At 37.3% G+C, this 14,409-nt stretch overlaps 1 protein-coding gene across 8 annotated transcripts in view; it reads right to left on the minus strand.

Annotated features, from left to right (window-relative positions):
- Positions 1–14,409, minus strand: part of COBLL1 (cordon-bleu WH2 repeat protein like 1) — a 77,338-nt gene that overhangs the window by 49,115 nt on the left and 13,814 nt on the right. For 2 of the 8 annotated variants that reach the window (XM_050976708.1, XM_018911477.3), the window contains exons 1-2: positions 6,689–6,825; positions 5,548–5,624 (exon numbers count right to left, since the gene is read on the minus strand). The exons of 4 other annotated variants lie outside the window; for them this stretch is intronic. In XM_050976708.1, the coding sequence (XP_050832665.1) occupies positions 5,548–5,624; positions 6,689–6,691 (80 nt within the window). In that variant the 5' untranslated portion in view covers positions 6,692–6,825. Of the gene's footprint in view, positions 1–5,547; positions 5,625–6,332; positions 6,353–6,688; positions 6,836–14,409 lie in introns of those variants that run through there. 2 more of the 8 variants (XM_030241780.2, XM_018911480.3) reach the window with 2 other exon arrangements.

Raw genomic sequence — 14,409 nt, forward strand, 5'->3', positions numbered from 1 at the left:
TGGCAAAATCCTGGTTTCCCTTTTGTTCTCTGCTCCTTTGCTAATGCACATGGCAAACTGATTTGTAGTAAGCCTATCCAATGTGAATTTAATCTCTTTTTATTTTCTATTTACTTCTGAAAAACTTTTCTGCAAGTCTTCAGAGTCGTATCTCCTGTTATTACAATGAGTAATAGCTTTTTACTGTCATCAAAGTGTCACCTTACTATTCAGCTGCTTTCCTAGATTATTAACATATTGAACTAGGAGCTCCAGCACAAATCTCTATGAAACTCCAAGGTGGCATGGCCTCACCTTCACAGCAGAACATTTCCCATCTCACTGTTCTTATTGGGGCAAATTATATAACCATGCAAAGTTTACTGTCTTACACCATGCTTGCTTAGTTTCCTAAAAAGCTTTGGGGTAGAGACCAGAAGAAGCCTTTTGAAGGACAAGCACGACTGTACCAGCAGGCTTCTCCCCATACATTTGGTCAGCAGAGCCCTTAGATTGTTTTCTCTTTCCACAGCCTTAGGACATTTACACTGCTACATATACATTGCTACATCAAAGAGATCCTCATTTTATTCTAACTGTGCTTGTTGCATGAGTCTGCAGAGAAACAGATTTTAATTGTTAAATTCAGCCACCAAATTCAGTTTGTCCCAAATAAGCTAAGAGCCCTCAACAAAGCTGTCCTAGCTGCTGTGCAAACCCAGAACAAAAAAGAGAGTGCCTACTCAGAAAACACCTGTGGACCAAAGGACACACCTGTATTTTGAGCTGCCTGTTGACAGTATGACTTTGATAAATTGCTGCCCGACCTTTTCACTTCTCTATCCTCATTTTAACATTATAGATCCAACTAACACAAAAGGTAATATGCAAACACTAGCACATTTTTTTACCTTACTGAGTCATTATTTTGTCACAGGTGCAAAGGATCTGCTTCACTACTCCAAAATTGTTTCAGTATTCTCTTCTGCGCCAACTCTCTGTCCCACCTTTCCAAGAACAAGTTCTGTAACTTTTTCCATGGGACCACCACCTTCTTCTCACCTATGGCTCCACTTGCATTACACCTAAAAACATCTGACAATCAAGAATCCATAATATTTCTTCCTAAGTGCAAGGTAACACATGACAACTTCCCTCATTGTTAAGGTCAAAGAGAATCAGAAATCAAGGGATTTGGGATAGCTTGTGACAATTAAGCTCTACAGAGGAACACAAGGGTTAAGGTAAAAGCTGCAAAACCCCCAGCATCTGATAAGCAAAATGCTTCAATTCATGCTCACTAGGTCAGAGAATAAGAGCATACTAATAGATGTTATCCAGAAGTTTTGTTCATTTAAAACCAAAAAGAACTGCAAATTGCAAGACAATCCTCAACTGCTGAGTTTTGGTGATTCAGACATACTTGAGAGAACATGACACTAAAATTAAGAGGTCATTAATCTCCCAGAAATTATAATTTTGGGAAGTCAGCATCTCCTCCCCCCAGGTACACACATTACAGAAATGTCTAAGTGAACCAAATACATCATTTAAGGAGTAAATGGCATGTTACTACATGTTGCTAGGTAGTACTGACATGGGATTAATGGTTGAATAAAACATAAGAAATAAGAGACAACTAGGGTTGTAAACTGGGGGATTTTTTGTTTTTTTTATTTCCCAATATTTTTCATATCAATTTGATATAGCTAGGTAACAGATGGTATATTATGTCTTTCCTGCCTTAACACAATTTAAAAACAAGTTACAGATGGCTATAATGAAATCCTCATTAACACACTTATATTTTCACAGTTCAGTATAGCAATAATGAAACTTTCAGGTCTGGAATTTCCTGTTGGTTAATTAGTGGTTAGGTTAATAGCCTGAGGAAGTGCACAACCCAAAAAGTTTCCTTATTTTCTAATCATATAATTACTATATTCGTATTTCTGGGAAAGCTCTCAAGACAGATTTAATATCACAGTAAAGCTACCTTGTTTTGTGAAACAACTGTATTATTTAATTTAGCAGAACATGTGGGCAGGAAAGCCATGAACAGACTTCATTCAGCTGCCTCTGGGAAGTTTCAACTTGCTTTTATTTTGATGATATGAACTTAGAGAATTCTGCCAATACACATTACACCCAACACCCTCTACAGAAAAGCTAGGATCAACAACTATGGATCTATTGCTACAATGTTATCAGAAGATCATTGATTAATGCTTAAATAATTACTTTTTTTTAATCCCAGTTTATAATCATCTACCAAAGCTTGAAATATGACATATGGTTAACAGATATTGCGATATCCCTAAATCTCTGGTCTAGAAAGAGGAAAAATAAAACAGAACCACCCCAAATCTTGTGCTCAGGTTCCTTCCACAAGTTAAGCTGCTGCCAGCTGTAAGTTGTGTTATTCATCAGTATGGTTAAAATAGTAGGGAAAGAGGTGGAAATCAGCCCTGCAAGCCCTGTGGATTTCAGTTCCACTAGTCACACAGGCAAGGCTGCAGCCAAAGCCTTGCCCTGGCCCAGCCGTGCCTTGGCCGGGCGGAGCAGCCGCACCTCCGGGCAGCCCACACCCACCCACGGAGCTGCACAACAAGGAACACGCTGCCTTGCCACAGCTAGGTCCCAAATATTATTGAGTGGTGTTGCTAATCTTTTTCCTTTTTAACTGCCATCCCCAAAAAACTAAATGGAGACATTGTCACACCCTTGTTACCAAGTAAAATGGAAATAACCATACAGCTCTTTGAAGTGCTAGAGCTTCAAAAGAGGATAGCCACTGCCAAACCATCATGAAAGCAGCATAATGTGGAAAACCTGACTTGTAACTGAAGTTACATAGCTAAAAAGAGACAGCATCCAAATATTTAAAAGTTGTAATGCTAAAAATATCTTTTAAGCCCAGCAAACTCACTTATGACAAAGAATGGCAGGGAAAGAGAATTTGGATTCTCTAAGAAACACATTATTATTATTATTGTTGTTGTTGTTGTTATTGCCGTTATTAATATTTTTCAGCCCTCACATTTCTTCAAAACCTATTTTGACATTAAGGAGAATTGAAGCACTATTATCTTCCTTAACCAGCAGAAGTAGGAGTCATACACTGCAAAGAATTTCTGGAACACTAAATGTCACTCCTGGCTTCAACAGTCAAGTACACCCAGAAACCAACTGAAAAAATCCACAGTGTATTTAGAGATCTGAGAACTACAGCTCCAAACAGAGTTACAGGGCTTACTTACATCACTCCCAGAGGCCTAGAAAGCCAATAAAATACATAACAGACAAAATAAAGCTCCTGCAATGATTTTCTTCGGGAAAAATCCTGTATTATAATTCAGAAAATTTCAGATCCAGTTTCCATAATCATATCCATTCCTTGACAGAACAGTCTGTACTATGACAGATCTTTCTATGGCAGTGAGAAAATTAGATGTAGCTTTAGTAAGAAGTTCAACAAGTTACTTGTTCTGAATATTTACACACGGTATAATGTGGTTTTTATAAACCTGTAACACTGGTCAAGTTCAGTAACACTCGCTCATCTCCTTCCAAAAGAAAATGTTAAAAATAGCTGCACTGTTTCAATCCTAAACAGCAGTTTGTGAAGCAAGGACACCTTGAGTTTGCTTCATCCAGCACTCTCTCACTTTATTCTTCAGAACAGTGCATCTGGTGCAACAGTTCTCTTAATATTTTGAGTTTCTGTGCTTATCAGACGACAAAAAGAAAAAAAGAAAAAAATTGATTATTATATTACAATTATAAACTTTATCATGCAAGTTTCAGGTACTTCAAAGTGGAGTAAACACAAGACAATGGAAAAATTATACAGTTAACTGTACTACAAGGATAAGCACTAAAATCTGTATAGAATAATGACATCAAACAACTCAGATAAGAGTTTTGTTTCACAGAAACTGAAACTCACTTAAAAGAGGGTCTTCATTCCAGAGGGGTAAGAATTTGTCTGGGGAGCAAAACTCCAAGGCTATCAAGGTGGCACGTGGGAAGGAACATGCCTCAGGTTCCCTGCTACCCACAAGACAGGAATGAGGAAGAACAATACAGTGTTCTTTCTTACTTAACACACACACACACATAACCTTCTTAATTCAGATAAGCATCTATCTTTGGAATCAGTATCACTGAACTGGGAGTGTATCACACCAGCTTCTGGAAGGGGCAGCAAATCATGTTTGGGGATTCTCTCTATCATTCTGTAGAAGAAAGCTCAAATCAACAAAGCCAAAAAAAAAAAAAAAGTTAAGGATATATGCCTTCCAAAATACAGACTTTATTCTAGATAAAGCAGAGATTATATGATACCATTACAAAACAGTTTAAAATATCTCAAAAGAAGGTCAAATGTAACAGGTCAGTATGATTAAAATGTTCTTTGTACCAAAAAATATTTTAAAAGGCTCATTAGGTTTTCTCTGCTTCAAACCCTAACTCTAGATTAATATTCAGAAGTGCAAGTGCATTCAGTCACTATTGCATGTAGTTTTGACCCAGCACAGAGTACACCCATCCCAGCCATGAGAAGCCACAGATTCTCCAAGGGAATGCCATGGGAAATGGTATCAGAAGTTTTACTAAGGCCCAGGCAAGCAACATCCACTAGACCCTGTCATAGGAGTACAATAAGCTGGTCAAGCAGAACCTATCTGTGCCAAAACCATGCTGGCTGGGACAGATCCCCTGGTTGTCCTGCACATACCACATGGTATCACTCCAGATAATCTGCTCCCTCATTGCATGGGGCGTTCAGCTCACCACACAGTGCCATTCTGCCTGTGCAGTATGCTCTGTGTAACAGCATAGAAATGCTTAACAAAATTTTGTATACTAATAAGTTCCAAATTCTTAAAAAGCTCTTCACATAACTGGACCATGCCCTTGATTTTCTACCTACCCAGAAAAGATTAAAAGAGGAGCTGATACAAATATTCAAACACTTCTGTTTGTGTGGACTGAAATTGTACCAAATGTAAGAAAAAAAAAAAAGAAAAAGAAGAGAGAAAGAGAGAGAAAGGAATATATTCACTCAGTAGCAGTAATAGGCCTCTAATACCATAGCAAGTTCACCAGTGTTTCTAGGAGTCTTGTCTTGATGAGCTGCTAGAAAAGCATTACATTATTATGGGTACAGTCACAGAACATTTGGTCTGCTTTATCTGCATTATCTAGCTTTAAACTTAGGAATACAATATACCACGTTTCTATGACTCAGTGTTTTACTGCAAACATTGCAAGCCTCCAACAGAAAGGCAAACAGCTACAGTAAGTTACTATTTCTGGCAATATTTTTTCCTATAAAACATCAAACAGTCCAAGCTAGAGACAGCATATCCCAGAACTCAAGGAACAGAATATATAAAATATTTTTCTTTGGGTTTTTTGCTGTTTTCCTTTCCCCGTGTTGGCTGTGTGTACAATCCAAAATGTATCTTTTCATAAAGGTTCCTAGAGACAGAAAGTTTCAGAGGTGAGCTCTTGCGACTATTTTCTAAATTTTATCTTAAAGAAAGACATAAACAAAAGTACCTTTCAAAAGGATATGGCAGGGCTTGCAGTACAGTCATGAATTTCACTTTCTCAACAGCAAGCAGCAATTTTCTTTCCTAGCGAAAAGCCACCAGAAACAATAACAGGCTTTTATTTAAAATGCTGAAGACTAATGAGAATTTTATACATTTATACAAGTTCTGAAATACATTTTCTTAAGATGCAATTACAGTTCTTTTGTGATCTGTGGTATTGAAGGAAACATTGTGCCAGGCAAAATCCTAATACAGGAAGGACTCAAGTGAGGACGTGTGATACAAAAGAACGTACATTTACGTGTACATTTCCATAGTCTGTCTTCTGTTTTAAGGAGTAATCAGAATTGTCCATGACTTATACCTGAGTCATTTTAAAAACAAAACCCAAAATCTAAAGTACAATTAACTTGTTCCTTCCATTGCAATTCAGAGCAGCCTGAAGGATTTCTGCTATAACTAACTTCAATCACAGACACTTAAGTTTACACACTACCACTACCTCAGAAGCCTGATGTGCAGTAAAAAGACCGAAAAAGTTTCCTAAATAAAGACAAGTCAGAAACTTCTCTGTCCCTGTTACGCACAAACCAGTTCTACCTTTGGTTGTTCCTGTGTGCAAATCTAGACTTAGCATAAATGTGTATTTAACTGCAAGGTATTACAGCACTCAAAACTGTTTGACAAAAATACAGTTTTTAACTGTTTCTTTGTAAGCTTTCTGTTCGTCATCTTGCTTAGATACACACTGCATTTATAATAAAAATAATAAATAAAAAAAGCACAAACCTGCTTGACAAAGAATGGAATGATCCTGACAACTCTGAAAGAAGAAAACTGCATTTTTATCTCTCACTATGTAAGACTTTCCAGCTTTTACTACAAAACTCTCCAACAAACAGTACAAGTATGGACTGTAGCATCACATATTTCCACTGCTGGTTTTAAGATTCTGCAAGAACTCAGATACCACGTTCATACAGCTCTACTTAGAACTTACACACTATGGTAATTTGGAAAAAGAAGCATCCAGTTCCCAAAAAAGACCAAGTATAACTTTTGTAATTAGGAGACAAATGTAAATGTAAGCACCTTCTTATCAGAAAAGCCTAGACACAGTAAGTATATACAGTAAGTACACTTACCATGCTCTCACATTTTTCATTTCTATTGCTGGAAAATACGAAGCCCTCAGTGAGGACGCTGAAGCCCAGAGGTGTCTCAGTAGTGCCTGCTGAGGCTTTGCTAGCCCAGACTTGATTTGTCCCTTAGTCACTCGCCCTGCCTGCACATGGTGCGAGCGGCTCTGGGGCAGGCAGGAACCCCGGGCAGCAGAGCGTGGGAAGTGTCTTTTCTTACAACAAACACTTCTGCTGCAAGAAAATACTGAAAGCCTGGTCAAAGTACTACAATAAAAACTCTTACAACACTAAGGGCACTGACTCAAATACGTATCCAAACACTAGGGAGTGGCAGACAGGCCTTTGGGGTATGGGGGAGAGGTGGTGGGCAGTGGCCATAAGACCAGGGAACGCTGCTGAGGCCCTGCTGAGCAGGGATCTTACTGCTCCCACCTGGGCAGAAGGGCTGTTCTGCTGTTCCCTACCAGAGTAATAGTAAGAAAATACAGACAGGTAAAACCCTGCCTTTCATTCAGAGATGTTACTAGACCTAAACTGGCTGTGAGGAAGGTAAGCTTTTCCTCTCCAAGATATGCCAAGCAGGTGCAGTGCTGAAAAGATACTTCCTGTGTATGTGCTTACTGTAAAATATCTTCCACATTATACTACTTCCTGTATTTGAAAACCAGTCTTAAACATTCAAGTACTTATCCCACCAAGATTTGAGCAACTCTGTAAAAAAACAGTCTCTCTGACATCCTTCAGTTTAAGCCAATAAAAATGCAGACATCTTGAATACAAAATAAAATCAACTACTTCCATGAACAGTGTCGTGTCTACCTAGACAATCTAATTTTAAAGTTAAACCATCTGCCTAGAAAACAGGCTACCTGGAAATAAAATATTTGCATATGTAAAATTGCCGGAACTGAACGAGAGCAATTATCATAGTCCTTCAAGTTACTGCTGAGAAGTGACACTTTTGCTTTCCAGCTCCAGTGTGGTCTTTCCTTTTCAATGGCCAAACCAGACATTGCTTAGTGATTTGATCCAGGACGTGAATGAACTGGTATTGCTCAGAAATTCTCTTTCTGGTTCTTAATCTAAGCAGGTTTCAGCAAGGACAAATAATGCTAAAGATAAAAAAAAAATTTAAAAAGTGCTGTACTATCCTGGTTAGACCAGGTCTGCAGCCAGGAGCACAGACATTTTCTAAGTTCACACGTACTTTCCCGCTGGGGATGAGGCAACAGAAACCGGTTGCTTTAATAGAAGCCATGAAGAAGAAAGCCACAGGGTGGCACTGCATGTAGGCTCTATTTTGAAACTACTTGGCTGTTAATTCTTTTCCAGACAAATCAGAGCATATCTAATCCCATCTGTATGAAACAGGAGTGGTTCTGTACTTTTTCTTCAAACGTTGTATTTTCCACAAACAAGTATCCCTAGAATACAAATCACATCATAAAAGAGGCACCTACTTCAGAAATGTCAGGGTATTTTATAAATTAATAAAGCAGTATTTAAGAGTATTAACACAAGAATGCTACTGTAAAGACAGGCTAGGAATTGATACCTATTTTGGGTTTGTCAGTTCATTCTGAAACAATTCAAGAAAAAAAAACATTCCAAAGCATGTGCATTTTCATACAAAAGCCAAGGAATTTTTTTCATACCATGACTTTTTATGAAGGTTAAGGTGGCAAAATCTCAAACAGATCTCTCTCTGAAAGAAAGGACAAAGGACAGTATTAACTTTAAAAAAAGTATATGAAAAAATCTTAACACAACATTCAATACTATCATATGCTTTTATAACACTTTCCTCCTAATACATAAAAAAATCATACTTCATTTTATCCAAACTAGATGACTTAGTACAGTAGTATTTCACAGCTAAATTTAGAAGTCTATTTAATCTGCTTTGTTGGCTTCTTCTCTCCCAAATTTCAAATCTCTGCCATTTGAGTTAAAGCAGAGACATTTGCAAAAAGTGCTATTCCTGTTCATTTGGTGAACTAACCAATTTTCAGAGGAGAATTGGAGGTCATCCAGGATCACAAGTTACTTTCTACTTTCTAAAACAAAAAGTCCCTTCAAGGTATAAATCTAATATTTCAGTAGATCCTGAACAACAGACGCTATATGACTATGCTCAACAATTTGAGTTGCTGAAGTCCTAGATCAATTTAAGTTTTCAGTTGGAAAGTACAATTAGTAACAAACGAAAAGAAACAAAACTGTGTTTTGTTCAGTTGCACCATAACATAAACTAGAACACCAATTCACCTGCTATGATTTTTCTTATTCCAGAGGAGAAGAATTCTAAGAAAATAGAAAGTTTTAATTTTTTCACGTCAGACAGAAGTTCAAAAGTGGACTGGCAATTATTCCAACTGCCAAGACATTCCTTCTGCTAGGAGATTGCTCCCTGTATTTTTAAAACTATTTGTATATGGAGATCATTTTGATTAATATATGGGCAAAGAAATACGCCAATATAGCTGTGACTTTAACATGAGATAAGCACAGATTGCCAAAGCTATATAAATTTGATTTGAGCACATATTTGCCTACTTTGTGGACTCATACTAAAGCACTCTGCCTGCTAATAAAGGGTTTCTGCCTGACAAAGACCAAATTAAAAAGTTAATGACCTGGAAAAAATAAATTAATTTTGGTACCAAAACATCAGTGCCTGGTGTCAATATTGCTTAAAAATCATGTATTTAATACAAAAGTAATCAAGGCACATTCTCAAAAAAAAAAAAGAAAAAAAACCCACCCACACCAAAAAAACCCACAAAAACCACCAAAAAACAAAAACCACCAAAAAACCAAAACAAACCACCAGCCAACCACAAAACTCAAAGGAAAATTCTTGCTACTATCAAGATTTGTCTGTTATTATTTCCTCTGCTTGGAATGGAGGAGCAAGGACTTCTATTGAATTGTTAGTGTCCACACAGAGTAACTGTACTTCCAACACTTCATACAACAACTTCCCAGTTCATCAGTTCAACATCAACTATGATACTGTTTACATACAGCACTGCAAAGATATGTGCTAATGGAAGCAAACTTCATCAATTCTAAATAAAGTAACTATTTAAGCAAAAAACAGACACACTGGATCTAACATGCTTCCAATAGATTACTCTGTGCCTCTCTATTGACACTTATGCCATTATTAATAGCTAAATGAAAGTGGACAAATTTGGGAAATGGGCTCATTGTTCATCAAGGCCATATCCTTAAAAGTATGAACTTTGAGGAAGCTGTGTCTTAGAAGACATATGGAAGTAACCATCTTTTGTTTGAATTATGTTTTCTTTTGCTTTTTAATTTCCTTATTTAATGGCTGTATAGCTCTTGTCATTGCAATGAAAAACATTTATGTCCAGTTCTTAAAAACTGCAGTATCACACAATTTAACACTCTTCCTAAATCAATATTGAGTCCAAATTTCTACACAACCCACAGGAATTTAGATCAAAGAAATTTTTAAAAGCCAAAGAAAACCCTGCACACAACTATTCCTAGCCAGCACTGCGAGGCACATTCTTACATTCCCATGGAAAGTTAACAGGATGAGGAGCGTGGCTCCAGGCTCCCTTGAGGCCAGGAACAACTGAACTACTGGACAAAGAACCAGTTCTGGTCCCCATCACTTGCACATTCACACAGATCATGGGAACTCATTTTCTCTGGGTCACTTGGCTACACAGCTGTGTGTGTGTCATTTGTTTTTAGAACACAATTTTTTTTTAAATGAACAACCAAGTACTACATGAGTAAAAAAAAATCCAGAAGAGATAAAAATATCTATCTGTATGGCATGCTTTACAGCATAAGCTAACCACACATGCAAAGCCAGTTCTGTAATGCTCAGTGAAACCATCTTACAATTCTGCCAAATTAAGAACTTAAAACAGCTGACCCTTATCATCATAATCCTCCCAGGAGGAGTCCAAAACTTACGATGCAGAAGCCCCATCACACTTTGACAATCCTGTCCCTGTCCCAGTTTCTACTCCAAAGTCCTGATCACTTCTTTAACAATTTCAATAGGACTGATGAGTGATGATGGATGGAAAATTGATGCCATCATGTTACTGCCACTGCCATAATACATAAGTGGTTCTGTGTTCAAAGTTCTGGGACAGCCACAAATGACATTTTTTGGACAAAGCTGGTCTAGTATTGAATCAGACATTTTGATAGGGAGCAGAAAATAGGATACTGCTTTGTCAATTTATGTAAAGAGCCTCAAACAAGGCATGACCTGCTGCTAAGAGATAGCAGAATTCACCTGTCAGATCAGGAGTTAGAGTAGGTAAAGACAGAGGAAACTGAGTGATTCTCAGGCTGGTCCACCAGCCTCTCATCATGTTCTCGACCTAGGACCAGCCATTGGCCACACAATCTCACTGGGTCCCACTGCTAATCAGGATGCAAATCACCAGACCACATCTTCTAAATACTGACCAGCAGCCCAGCTGAATCTCTTTGCTAAACAAAAACCCCCTAACCTGGCTAAAAAATGGATGTTCTTCAAACACTTGACACCAATGCACTATTCCTGTGCCTAAGGTCACATGGTTTCTCAAGCTCACCATCATTTATATTCTCACGATTCCATTTTCTGCATATTTGTCGACGTGAAACAGGGTTGAAAGGGGGATACATCTGCCATGGTAACATTGCAGACTGCGTGAAACATTTTTTTCAGACTGCAAATATGACCCAACAGCCTTTAAAAACATTCTGGTGTCAAAGGTGGCTAATAAGGATATCAGGTGACTGTCAAAAGCAAAGAACAGCAGCAATGACAAAAACTTCTGAAAAAATTGCAAGAAAAATTCTACAGCTAGGCCAAGCTGTCATTTCTCTCTATCTTTCTACAATTACATGACTGCATAACTTTATCACCATTGATGTTAAGTGATAAAGCTAAGTGACTGGGTGAAGGAAACAACAGAAGAATAGAATAATTTAGGTCAGAGAAGACCCTTAAAATCATGAAGTCCAATCATAAACTTAAAACTGCCAGGTTCTTATCTTCTCCACTGGAGGGATGAAACTGCCTTTTCATGTTGTCCACTCCTGTTTATATTATTTAATTTTTTTTTTTAATTATAAAAAGACTAAATGCAATCCTCCCTTCCATTTTGATAAAAGTACATACCAGCTTAGTTGCCAAGGCATTCAGTTGCAGGCCTTGGTACCCCACCTTTCATCATTTAAGATCTCATCATTTTATTGCCAAATTCAAATCTGAAACTCCTACTTAGGGAAGCTCAAGGGATGTAAATCATCTGCTTCCTTTCTTGGCATCCTGTGTCTCCTAACATGACACTGTTATGTTCAAATCAGACTAAATTAGGAAGCCTAGACATTTAAAGTGACATTAAGCAGACAACATTGGGGTCAAGCCTTTCAATTCTTGGTGACAGCTTAATCTCTCATGAATCTTGCTTATTTCCAAAATTATAATACATAATACAATTTAAATAAACCAGCAAAGGAGAACCCTCACTGTTATTCACTGAATTTGCTGCATATCATTAAGCTAAAAAGCAAACTGAATGATCTCTTATACAATATATATGCAATACTTCAGTATTGCCCTAACTGCAGCAGGAGTCCTTCCATCCTCTGACCAAATTAAAAGAGAACTCAGGGTGTATCAGCTGGGACTATGAAATGTTATGGTGCAATGCAACTATTCTGCTTACAAGTCAGTTAGTCAAACAGCTCAGATCAATAACAATTGATTCAGGCCAAGTTAGAGTATCTTCCAGAAAATACTGACATTTTCTGATGACAAAGCCAACATTTAACAATAGGAACCAGTGATATCCCTGACTCCTGTAGTTTAAAGCCTTAAGTGAAGCATCAGAAGTTCTATGAAAAACATTCTCCTTATGTTTTTTTAAATCTTTATTTTTAATACTGAGTATCTTAGCATGTCAAAAGAGAAGTTTGGTCAGTGAAAGAATCCATCAGAATTAATCAGCTCCTTGTACTTAATTTCTTCTTGATTTAATTCAAGGATATCAGTTATTTTTCTGTTAATTGTAAGGTCAAAGAGGACCCCATGGAAGCAATAAGCAGCAGGAACTAAATAAACAGAAGACCGGATCTTTAATGCAAATGTGTTTCCTGAAGGAAAGGAGTAAGTCAGTGCAGATAATGTAGTACAGAAGCAGGAAAAAAAATTTAAAAAAATAAAAATCACATGTTCTGAAACAATCTGTTCAAAAGTTTTCCCCTGGAACATAAGCAGCTCTTCAAAACCAGTGCCCTGCAGAGGAATTTACGTACTTGCCAAGGTTTAAGTAACTAATCAAAAACAACAGCTCTTTGCTTTGTGGATGAAAAGTCGTAGCACTTGCTCAAAATTAAAATAAATCAAACAAGCAAACAAATCACAATTATTTAAAGATACAACACAAGTGCAGTGTGAGAGCTGCCTGTGTGAGTGTGTAACTGAGACAAGCAGTCCAGAATACATCCCCCTTCATTACAAGTTTTAAAAAGAATACTAGCAGTACAATTAAGAGGCCTTCAGAGTACTGAACCAGTTCAAATAATGCTTAATGCTTTTCAAATCCATCAGTTACAAGGTCACACCAGGGTAATTCCACAGCATGTCTCCTGATAACCATGCTTCTGGCTTGTTAAAGGACCACGTATTTATATGAACAGGTACAATTTAAAGTTTATCTTTAATAACCAGAGACCATGGCTCTTTAGATATCATGCGCATTTTCCAAAATCACTGTTCAACCCTAAAACATTATCCTTATTTAAGGAACTGGTGCTACAGACACTAGGACATCTGATAACTGACAAATATGTTTTCAAAAGTTAGCTTCTGGCCCCAGAAAAAGTTCCCCTTCACAGAAGTTTTTTATCTCTGCATGTAATATCGTATCCTCCCAAGTACACCCAATATAACTTGATCAGTACTACAGAAATTCCTTGTGTTTCAAAAAAAGACTTCACACCTGATTTATTTCTACAACTACTTAGTAAAGAAATGAGACATATTCAAGATGTTGAGACTTCTGCTTCCCCTGTGAAAAAGCAGAAAGAAGTAGATTAGAGAGGCCTTACTTCTTCAAGAACACACCGTGACTTGTTATTAGAATACAGTCAAATCCTAGTTTTAAATATCAAGTTATTTTATCAACATTTTTAATTTTAAAAATACTGAAAAGTGGATACCATAAAGAATGAGGAATTATGAAAAAGAGATACCCATAGGTATCAAGAGCCTAAACACAGCTGCCTACAGAGTTCCTGCAATATCCTTCCCTCACAGAACTTCAGTGAAATGCAGGTAAGTGATGGTACATAATGGAATAGTCATTATGAACATTAAACTTCATGAAAACTATGCATTTTAAAGATGAATTTATGTTTCAGTAAAAAGCACAATTGATATTAAAACAATATTAAGTTTATGCTGTGTCAATATTCTTTAAGGAGTGAATATCTACTTTGCCTTAGAGTACTGCCTTTTCCCTTTCTTCCCTTCCCTTTCTTTCCCTTTCTTCCTCTGTTCCTCTGCTTCCATCAGCAGCATCTGATTCATGCTCAGGATTCTCACTGCAGGGAGGCTAACTGCACTGGAGTACAAATGCTAAGAGGATGACAACACCCTACTAATTAGTGTAAACTGTTTCTGCCTAAGAAAAACTTACTTATATTTCCTAAATAACAATCTGGGACATTCT

This window comes from Serinus canaria, chromosome 7 (genome assembly GCF_022539315.1).
Source record: "Serinus canaria isolate serCan28SL12 chromosome 7, serCan2020, whole genome shotgun sequence".
NCBI classification, from domain to species: Eukaryota; Metazoa; Chordata; class Aves; order Passeriformes; family Fringillidae; genus Serinus; species Serinus canaria.